Source organism: Bidens hawaiensis, unplaced genomic scaffold (genome assembly GCF_021521415.1).
Source record: "Bidens hawaiensis isolate Kalapana, Puna unplaced genomic scaffold, B.hawaiensis_p1.1 tig00014142_1, whole genome shotgun sequence".
NCBI lineage: Eukaryota > Viridiplantae > Streptophyta > Magnoliopsida > Asterales > Asteraceae > Bidens > Bidens hawaiensis.
In genome coordinates this window covers 177,353-189,432 of record NW_027492218.1, presented here as the reverse complement: position 1 = coordinate 189,432, position 12,080 = coordinate 177,353, and the positions used below count along the sequence as shown (strand labels likewise).

The window sequence follows — 12,080 nt, the reverse complement described above, 5'->3', positions numbered from 1 at the left end:
TTACTACACTTTTTCACTTTTAACATTGGGTACCGTAAAGAACCAAACCGATTACACTCGAGTTCCCACCGCAACACGTCGGCTTAAATCAACTACAAAGAGAGGGTTTTGATTTTTTCGGTTTTCAGGTGAACCAACAGATGCGTTAAAGTTCATGTGAGAATCAAATTCAAGCAACTACAACGCGCGGGACATCCAACTTGTTGTATTTTTAATTAATTTTCACATTGAACATGGCCACTAATTAATATGTATCAGTTGGATTCAGATAACTAGAACGGGTATTAGAAAAGACCAGAAAGATATTAGTTAGAGATTAGACCATTTAATCATATTCAATTCATAAACCATTCATAAATCAACGGCTTATATTTATTTAAAGGCATACAAAGAAACTGAAATAAGACTACATGGACATAATGGAAATGAAATTAGTTGCCTACTAAAACAATACTTCAGTAACATAATAATCAACAGCCCACTAGAACGATTTAAGTTTGGGTAATTTGGGTTTGGATTCCAATGATACTAGTACTCTCTGGTTCAGGTTAACAATTTCTCGGGTCGAATTTCGGGTTACGTACAAAATGGCAGGCCTAGGTGTTGGCAATGAATTAGAGAGCGTAAATGGTAATCCTAAAGTTAGTAGGAACGGAGAACAAGGGTAATGAGTAACACACAAGAGATTGTTAAGGAGATGATATAGCTTTTTCTTAAAGACACGAGCACTCCAACCATTTAATTCGGCCAGATATAAGATGTTAAAAATAAAACACATATATATCATTAATTAAACTTTATAAAAAAGGGAAAAGCTAAAACAAAAATGAAGACAAAAATGAAAAGTGTGAAAATAATTTGTGGGGAAAAAAACCCGTAAAAGAATAGAAAAACTAAAATGTTTCCCTCGTCATTCCCGTTCCAAAAGAATACGACGAAAAGACACAATGTTAGAAAAGAGACACGATGACGAAAATAAACAAAACACACAATAATAAATAAAAAAAGACATAATAGATCACAAAATATAACACGACGCCGAACAAAATATAACAAAATGTTGAGTAATATAACACAATATTAAGAAAAAAAAAAGACACACTCAATGATGAAAATAAACAAAAAAACACAATCAATGATGAAAAAACAAAATGATATATTTTCCTCAACATTGTGTCTTTTTTTTTATAATTAAAAAGACAGTGAAAACATTTTTGTGTTTTTACTTTTTTATTTTTTATTAAATTTCGAGTTATGTTTTTTTATTAAATTTTCATTTTTCTTTTTATGTAGAAACCGGTTTGGAATCGACTGAAACCGTAGGTTCGGAACCGGTTTTTAATTTTCTCCAACAAACTGGTTAATCGAATCGAAATAGGCCAACACCGGACAAAAACCGAAGGAACCCGAACCGAAACCAATTGCAACTTTGTCAAAAAACTGGTTTCAATTCAAACCAAAACCGATTTTGATTTTTGTTGAGGATCAATTAAATGCCCCTCCCTATATATCATATTTATTATGTAAAAGTGAAAGATTTAAGGGATTTGAGAAAGGAAAAAAGGAAGGTGAAAAGGTGAAGGAAAATGACAAAATGGTCTCCTTATTTATTCATCCATTCATTCACTCATATAATAAATAAAAGCACAACAGAAGGAGAAGCGATGGACGACGGCGTGATGGAGGAGACACTGGTGGCGTTGATCGAACACCGCACCAAAGAAGTCGACCATCTCCGTACACGTATCGCTTATTATCAGTCCAAGGTAGTAGTAGTAGTAGTTAATAAACATAAAAATGTATGTATGTATGTTGTCAATAATAATATTTATCTATTTGGAGTTTAGCTTGATCAGGCTGTGAACAAGTTAGACGAGACGCAACGTCAGTTAGCACGCATTCGCACTACTCGACCTCCTTCATCTTCTTCTTGTGTTTTAGCACTCGAAAATAATAATAATAATAATAATAATAATGTACACGTTGAAGATGAAAATGAGGACCAAGAGTGCAAGCCTTTTAAAAAGAGGCCAGAAGAAGAAGATGGCGATGACTGTAAGATCGTTGAAAGGAAGAAGAAACCGCTGCTGATTATACCTCCCAGAGTCACTCCGTTTCCTATCAAACCCAGGATTCATGGAGGAGGAGGAGGGACTAAAAGGAAAATTGGTAAGACTTGGGTTCGGTTTTTGGTTAAAATTGAAACTTTGGTTTTTGGAATTTTGAGAACCATTTCGTTTTAGTTTTTTTTTTTGTTTTGGTTTTGGTTCGGTTTCTGTTTTGCTATATTTTGAAATTTTTGGGGAAAATAAATAAGTTTTGGCCCAAAATAATGAACTTAGGCTTAAATCGTGTTTTAAATTAAAAAGCAATTGATTAGTATGCATTTGGGCCAAAATATATCAGTTACTTCTTTTATTAAATTTTTATAGATTGTTTAAATAAAGTATAAGGTATGAAACAATAGAAATTTGATTAGGTTCTTTCGGTTTTATTGCATATGGAATGATTTTGTTTCGTCTTTTGGCTTTTGGGTTGGTTCCGGCGATTTTTTTGGGGGAAAAAAGTGTAGGCTCAAAATAATGAATTCAGGCTTAAATTATGTTTTTAATTAATTAATAATTGATTATTATGCATTTGACTAAAATATGAGTTACATATTTATTAAATTCTTATAAATTTTTTAAATAAAGTATAATGTATGAAAATTTTATTCTGTTAACTAACTGAGGAAGAATTTGCAAATTAATAGGCAGTAGGATGATATCTTGAGAAATTACGATTATTATACATTCGGTTAGGTATTTTTTGGTTTTTATTACATACGAAACGATTTTGTTTTGTTGTTTTGGTTCTCGGTTGGTTTCGGTTTCGCCAACTGAGCTTGAAATTTTTGGGAAAAGAAAGAGAGGTTTTGGCCCAAATAATGAATTAGGCTTAACTCATGTTTTAAATTAATGAATGAATAATTGATTATTAGTATATTATACATTTGAACTAAAATATTGGAGTTACATATTTATTAAGTTCTTATAAATTGCTTAAAATAAAAAATTATATTATGAAAGTCTAGAAGTTTGTTTTTACCCTCATGTTTTTTATTACATACAAAGCACAACCAAACCGAAAGATTGGTACCATACCGTTACTGGTACCGAATTTTTGGAAAAGTGGGTACCAACCAGTTCGGTGCGTTATGTTATTGTTGCCGGTACTAGCTACGAAAATACTGATACCGAATTTCTGGAAAAGTGGGTACCGTATAACGTACCGAGGTTGTCGGTACAGTACTGGTTCAGTAAGGTACGGGTACCGGCATTCTGTACCCTTACCGTAAGTTGATTATTTACATAGTCATAAAACCAAACCATCAGTTTTTGTTTCGGTTCGGTTTTTTCAGATTGCTTTTTTTGTCCCATGTCTTCCCATATATGATACTTGTTTGGAGGATATGATTAACATAATTTGGTGTTGATATAATATTGCAGAGGAAAACCATGATTTAAATCTGATTGAGATGGTAGGTAGTTCTTCCTCACCTTGTAAGATAAACTGTGAACCATCCAGCAACATGATCCCAAGTCAACATACCAGAAAGCTCAGAAGTCTTGTTCTGTATCCCACAAATCATAAACTATTTGCTACCAGGTAGTTGAGTCTGGAGTTTACTTTCAGTTTCATGCTTTTTTGATTAATAACGATCTTACCTTTTTAACTTTGCTACTTGCAGTGCTTTGGATGGGATTGTAAATCTGTGGGAAATTCAGGCCAAAGGGTATGATACGCCCTTGATAATATATACTTGATTGATTAAGGAACCACAAAATAGTGAGGAAATATGTGTTTTAGATGTAAAAAACATATTTTTACATTGTTGTTTTTGAGGCTTTTGTATATAAGCATATTTAGAAGCTGTTTTTTAATAAAAAAAAAGTTTTTATAAAATTGTGGAAAAAAAGTTTAAAAAAATTTACTAAAATGTGTTTTCTTTATTAAAATGCCTACTACATGTGTTTATACGTAAAAGCTCCAAAAGAAAATATGAAAAATTGAATTCTTTTACATGTAAAAATGAGTTTTTATGAGGTTTTTACATGTAAAACTGATGGTTCCCCGTACCCCACTTTTTTGCGGTTTGCTAATGACCCCCCCCCCTCTCTCTCTCTCTCTCTTACACACACTCACACATGTGCATGCCTCATAACTTGATTAATTACAAATTTAGTATTTATACATACTCAACTGGCCTCACATGACATATAAGCATGAAAATGGATCTCTTTTATCAAAAAGCCATACAAATGGTGGAGTTCGACTATAAACATGTTAGGTTGCATTAATCATACATTCATAAATGCATACCTTTGAGGAAATCTTGTGTTCACTTTTTGAAAAATGATTCACATGGCTAAAAAGGCATGCCTATTCATGTCGGATGCAACCAGTTTCTATCTATTTTACAATGGTAAGTAATTAATATGATTGATCACTTATTAGTTGGTAATTTGAAATGGATCAGGTCGTATGCAAATCTTGTTAGTTCGATCAATGCTGCATCTAAACAAAGGAGATGGCCTGAAGATATTGCCTGGCATCCACATGGAAACAGCCTGATATCAGTGTACACTGCAGATTCCGGGCAATCGCAGTTAGCAGTCTTAAACTTCAATGACAAAGAAAAAGAGGTGAGTAGACCATTTAACTTGAGAAAATTGTACAAATGATCACAGGTATAATTTTTAAAATGTTAAGTCAGTCCTAAAAATCAATAAAGGATGCAACAAAAAATATTTTATGATATAACGTGTAAATACTAAATTAATAATTAATTAACAAAAATAATTAGAGCTAAAGTGTTAGGTTCTGAACTTCTGATTCTATTGTTTGACCTATTTGTTTTTCGCCCAAAATATTTTAACCTCAAATCACAAAATCGAGACCGAATCGAAACCTTGTGTAAACCAAAATGAATAGTTTTCGAAAGCCAAAATATTTTTGGTATTTTTATTTTATTTGAAATCAAAACCAAATTGAACGTCTGAAAACTGTTCGGTTTTGGTTTTTCGTTTGGGTTCAGTTTGGTTTTGGTTTTGGTTTTTTGGGATTAACCATTTGGGCCGAAAAACAAGTTAGCCAAAAGTCAGCCTAAAGTTGATTGTTAGTTAAAAACTAATTGGTTATTATACATTTAGGCCTAAATATTTGGGTGATAGTATATATTAAATTATTAAAAAAATACTTCAAGTTCAAAATAAAATATGAAATTCTATAAATTCAGTTCGGTTTTTTCTATAAGTTCGGATCAGTTAGGCTTTTATTTCATGCAAAACCGAAAAACCGAACCGCCAGTGTTTGTTTTGTTCGGTTTTTTCCATGTCAGTTCTGTTTCTTTTTTGTTTTCATGCACACCCCTAATCAAAACCAACAGTCTCACAGATGTTTGGACTGAGTTTGCAAATTTTAAAATCTGGGGGACCAAACTTGCAATATGATCAAACCACAGGGACTATTTGTGCAATTTTATGTTAACAATGTTGATGTGAACAGGTGGTCTTCTTGGAAGATAAACCTCACACTAAGGGGGTGATCAACAATGTAATGTTCATGCCATGGGGCGACATGCATTTCAGTACTTGTGGAAATGACCATGCTGTTATTCTTTGGACTTCAAAACATGGTTCTTGGAAACCGACACCGCTGCATACAACTTTGCATTCTTCGGCTGTTATGGGAGTAGCTGGTATGCAACAAAAGAGTATGGTGATTTCTGTTGGCTCCGACAAGAGGATTATCGGTTTTGATGTAGAGTCTCAAACAGCAGCCTACAAGCATCTGATAGAAAGCAAGTGCATGAGTGTTTTACCAAATCCTCGTGACTCGAATCTTTTCATGGTTCAGACCGGGTAACTTAACCTAACCTAGCCTAGCTTTTTAAATTTTATTTTCAGTGAATATTTCACCCAGGGGTGTTAGGGCTTGAGCTTGGCTCGTGTGTAGTTTGCCAAGCTCGAGCTTGGCTCAAGTTTCTAACGAGCGGGTTAGCTTGATTACACCCCTAGTTTGACCGAATAATCGAATTTATTCGGGCCGATTTCATATATACCTCTACAAACTTGAAAAATATTGTATATACCTGTGTAAATTTTAAAATATCATATATGCTCTTACAAAGTGGTTGATATACAAATTATATCCAATTCGATTAAAAACAAATTACTAAATGACCATTTCACCTTTATTTACTATAACTTTAAAATTTCATATATGCCCATATTTTAATTTACCCATTTTTAGCTTATAAATTTCTTTTTACCCATTTTTAACTTAATTTTTTCTTTTGCCCATAAACAATAGTTTTCTCAAAATATTAGATTGCCTTCGTTTAATTATCATGCAATTATACCTGGTTCGATCATCTGCCGTCGAGAGAAGAATGAGGAAAGATGATGGTTTGTTTCGATTGCTTATTGTCAGTGTCAATCAAAATCCGAACAAAAATAGCGTTTAAACAAATATAATGATAATGTGTAGAATGATCATCCAGTAAAATTTAATTAAAAAAAAAATATGTATGAAAATTTTAGTTATGGTTGGGTAAATATTATCTTTCAAATACCTTACAATTTGTGTTGATATACTTTTGCAATTAGTGCTCCGCAAAGGCAGCTGCGACTGTTTGACATGAGGCTGAAGGCGTCACAAGTTCATGAATTTGGGTGGAATCAAGAAAGCAGCAAGTCACAGTCGGCTTTGATAAATCAAGCTTGGTCCCCTGATGGCTTGTACATCACATCAGGTTCTGCAGACCCGATGATCCACATCTTCGACATCAGATACAATGGTAGTCACCCCTCGCAGTCCATTAAAGCTCACCAAAAACGTGTTTTCAAAGCTGCTTGGCACCAATCTCTACCTCTCCTCATTTCCATATCCACGGATCTCAATATCGGGTTTCATAATATATAGTGCTAACAAAAACAGTGGTCATCTGTTTTTGATTGGGAGTTTTGGATGCATAAACATGTTTTGTTTTGTGTACATTTTTAAGTAAACATGGTTGCATCCTGTTTTGAAGGTGATACGTGGTTGGTGATTGTAGATGCATATATCAACTTTTTGTAACTATTATCATGGCCTTTTATAGGTCCAAAATCAGATGAGGTTCTTCGATGAACAATATTTCAGCATGCATTCTAACCAAGGTAAAAACTTTAGGATAATATAGATTCCGGTCAGTTGTTTATTATAAATATTTTAACTTTATGACTTGTAAAAAAGGGCATTTGGAATCTGAAATTTATTATGATTTAATTACCCACATGAAGAGTATTTACCATAAATTTAACCTTCTCTGTTTAGTGGTTATTACACTAAATATTAGGCATGAGAACGAGCCAAGTTGTTTGTAAGCTATTTGAGGTCGGTTGGTTAAAAGCTTGAATCGAGTCGAACTTAAACGAGCATACGCTTAAAAAGGTTTGATTAATAAACGAGCATGAGTTGAGCCAAGATTCACTTATCAAGTTTGAAATGGTTCGTGAGCTGAGATTTATTGTTTAATAAAAGTTTATATATATATATATATATGGTTTGGATCAAATACAAATGAAATTAACGTGCTAAATGTGAGAATGAAGTAGATTAATTACATAATTACTCTACTTGTATAATTAATCTACCTGATTCTCATGTTTAGCACGTTAATTTCATTTGTACGTTAACCCTCCCCTATATATATATATATATATATAGTTTTAGGATCAAATACAAATCATTCTTAACATAAAAACAGTGAGAACCAATTTGCTGTTATTATTATGTTTGTTTTATAAATGTTGTTATTTTTTGTTCGTATTTGCTGATTTCCGATTATGAGACGTTATAATTATTTGTTGATTTGTGTTTTGTTGTTCTTATTAGTATTTTTTTCCTTATGCTGTTATAAATATTTACTGTTATTATTTTGTTGCTAATTTTTACTATTTTGTTGTTATTATTAGGGTTTTTTCTTTGTTATTTGCTTACATAGATTGGTATTGTAGTTGGTATTGTTTTATACGCTCTAATTTTTGGTTGATTGGTATTGTTTCATACGTTCTCATGTTAAGATTATTTTGTACATGAACCTCCTATATACATATATGGGTGAGTTCTAGTGAAAACTCCTCTTAAAGAGAAAACTTAAAAACTCCTAAAAACTTCTAAAAAACTATTTTTAACTTTTAAAATTTTTTTTTTGAAGTTTCTTTTTTTTAACATTATTCTTATATGTTGTTATTAGTTCAAAAAAAAAAGAAAAAAAAAACAACTTGTCGGTAACCTCGTTGATATAATGCGCATGTGTAATAGTGTGCATTGCATATATGCAAAAGTGTTTGTATTGCATAGAATACAACACTATTGCACATATTTGATACACACTATTGTATATATGCAATATAAGACTAATACACATTAGTACGTATGTGATACAACATTAACAAACATGTGCACCACATCGATTTTTATTTTATTATTATTTTTTTCCATATAATACAACTACTACATATATATAATACACAAATATTGAATATATGCAATAAAACACTATTAAACTCAAAAATACATAGTAATACACATGTGTAATACAACGGTTCGCACAGTAATACGTATGTGCATTACAGCGGTTTTTTTTTATTTATTTTTATTTTTTTATATTTTTCGAGTGAAATATAAGAATAATGGCTAAAACAGAATTTTGAAAATATTTATTTATTTTTAATTAAAAATAATTTTTTAAGAGTTTTTTAGTTTTCTCTCTAAAGGTGAGTTTTCTCTTGATCCTCTTCCTATATATATATATATATATATATATATAGGATCAGGATCATGTGAGAACTTTTTGGGAATTGAGAACTATGAGAACCATTTTAGACTACAAAAAAACCTAAAAATAAAAAAAATCATAAAACAAAAAAAAACACAAAAAGAAAAAAAGAAAAAAAACCAAAGTTCTTATTTATCATCCCGGTTTCTAAAAAAAAAAAAATTCTCGGTTTAGCTAAATTATACATATATGAATAATATGTACATATATGTACACACATGTTTTTTTTTCTATACACATATGTATAATTTAAGGTAAATGATAATGTACATATGTGTACATTACATAACTAGAGATTAAATGAAAGTATACATATGTGTATAGGTATAATACGAATTAAAAAGAAAAAAAATCGGTTTTTTTATTATACATATGTGTATAATATGTACACACATATTTTTCCTATACACATATGTATAATTTAAGGTAAATGATAATGTACATATGTGTATATTAAGTAACTAGAGATTAAATGAAAGTATACATATGTGTATAGGTATAATACGAATTAAAGAGAAAAAAAAATTTTTGGTTTTTTTTTAATGAAACCGGAATGAAATATAAGAATTTTGGTTTTTTTACTTTTTTAAAATTTTCGATTTTGTTTGTTTTATAATATTTTTAATATTTTTTTAGAGAGTTTTTTTAGTGGTCCAAAATGGTTCTCAAAGTTCTTAATTTGCCAATGGTTCTCTTAGGATCCTTACCCTATATATATATATATATATATATCATTATCTTTTTTATACATATAACAAACATTAAAGAAACACCCTGAAAAATTCAAAAAAAAAACATTATGTTGTAAGCCATCGTGGCTAAAAGGAACTTTATGAGAGTAGGCAAAATTTTTATTCCATATAATGACTTTTTTTTTGTCAGATATTCTGTTTGTATGAAGAGGGAAATGTTTATGAATTTTGTTTGCTTGACTCATTTTTGTTGTCGGGTTTATTTTGGAAAGATTCTCTCGGTTGATCCATGACTTCATTTTGTATATTTTTTTTCTAAATATTTGTTCAAATCTGCATCTAGACATACGATAGCTTATGCGGCTTGGGCTTCTCCTACTAAACACTAGAATTTGTTATAATCTTTTAGACTATTAGATGAAATAGATATGGTTTTTGAAGAACTTGATATAGAGAAATGTTTCTTCAATTCTCTCATATAAAACTTCTTGTTTACTTGTTTTAAGTCTTCTTGAAGTATATTCAAATTCAGAAGGACTAGGGAGCTCTCTTGGTTGTTCTTTGAGATTTGAGCTTTACAATCACATTGACCGTATTATAAAGCTCAAATCTAAGTAATCAGATGTTGAGTTGAGCTACATTGCTAGTATACTTTGCCAGGAGGTTGAAAATGAAAAACCAATTCATGAATATGATGAATTATTAGAAATTGAGATTTTAATTTACATAATGAACACACACCCTATTCATTGTCACTTGCTTGGAAATTTAGTATTATTATATTATTCACTAGTTTGAGGCCTGTGTATTACACGAGTAATTGATGAAAAATTTAAACTTTAACCATTAAGTGAAATACAGTCAACAAAATGATCATATATTGTTAATACAATTACAATTTACATTAAATTACAGAAATTACATCTAAGATTACACAAATATGTTACAAATAAGTAAAACTTGTTTGTACACTACATTTATGAGTGTATTGGTAGGTATACATCGTTTATCAATAATCAAAATCTTTAGTCCATGTCTGTTTATAACTTTTGATAAGGTAACATATATGTCTGCTTATAACTCTTGATATAGTCACATATAGTTGCCCGTGTGACAAATAAGGTTCTTCAAGTACATACCAACCCTAGATAAATGATAATATATCTATGAAACTAACCAAAAAAATATTTATACACCTAAAATATCATACCTTTAAATCCATTAATAATATGATATCATTGGAGATCATCTGGTCATGTTTATCCAAAAAACATGATTATCCCAAAAATCAGATTACCTGAACTTCGATGATATAATCATTCTTAGAATCTTTATAATTTGAAATTAATTCATTATGATAAATTTGTTATTAAAATTCTGTGTATGACAAATTTTTAATTGATTTTATATTTTACAATTAACAATTGAAAAATTACACATAATCTGAGTTCAAATACATATGCGAAAAATTTTAAATTCAAATTTGAAACCTATCTTATATAAAAAACATGCACTGCTACTCAAATAGCAGTTTAAAAACATTTTATTTGACAATATGCACCTTTATTTTCTTTAATTTCCTTATTTTCTCATGTCACACCCCGACCAATGAAGGCGGAAACGTCGAGGCGCGACATGATTGCTCATTGCACAATGACACTATAAAGTTACAATATTTAAACAGCTCATTTAAATCCATATCATCATAAATAACACAACAATTGTTCATACAAAATGCCAAAGAGATAGATAAACAAATAACTTGTTCTTTTATTTTCTAATATCCTAAAGCCAAGATAATAAGTTTCTTCAAGTAATCCAATCAAGCTAACATCAAACCTGTAACATTGCATAAAATATAGTTTGTCAACACGAAGGTTGGTGAGCAATTTTTATAGTTTTGGACAATAAGTATATAGTATGAAATCCACAACTAGTATATGAAAACAATAAATAATAGCAACAATTTAGATAATAAAACCGTTAATAAGAATACATTGACGAACCGTCAATAAGAATACATTGACGACAATAATGAAATCGTCAATAAGAATACATTGACGACACCTTTCTATATGGGGATACCATATATACTCGGAATTAACGTATGATCATACTTTGATGAGGCTACCCGCCTTAGCATTCAAGAGGCTACCCGCCTTAGCATTCAAGAATTTGCACATAATCATGTAAAGCATATAACACCAAATCGAGCATTTATTTAAGTAAACATATACAATACGTGTTGTGGTTTAAGACTCAAGTATAAATCATTTGAATTTGAATAAGTATGCAATGCCACCCCCAAAACGAAAGATGGAAAACGGGGGATGAAAAAGTATTCACATTAACAAGTAACTTGAAAGATAGTGTCGTGAATAATCGGAGAGATCGGTTTAACGAGCAAGACCTATATTAAACGGGTCTTGTGTTAGTAGGTAGTCTTTGGAAGGGTTTAAAATAAAATACATGACAAATAAAGTAAATAAATAAAGTTTAGGTTTTAAAATGTAAATATTTAA

The 12,080-nt window shown here is 30.6% G+C and overlaps 1 protein-coding gene across 1 annotated transcript; it reads left to right on the top strand.

The window, feature by feature from the left end:
* Nucleotides 1-2,154: 2,154 nt before the first annotated feature.
* LOC143546006 (uncharacterized) lies at nucleotides 2,155-7,318 on the top strand. The gene is made up of 7 exons (XM_077037763.1): nucleotides 2,155-2,169; nucleotides 3,489-3,648; nucleotides 3,731-3,775; nucleotides 4,520-4,685; nucleotides 5,548-5,903; nucleotides 6,651-7,161; nucleotides 7,279-7,318. Exons 2-6 carry the CDS (start codon nucleotides 3,518-3,520, stop codon nucleotides 6,964-6,966), a joined length of 1,014 nt encoding a protein of 337 aa, XP_076893878.1. The 5' UTR covers nucleotides 2,155-2,169; nucleotides 3,489-3,517; the 3' UTR covers nucleotides 6,967-7,161; nucleotides 7,279-7,318.
* The last annotated feature ends 4,762 nt before the right edge of the window (nucleotides 7,319-12,080 follow it).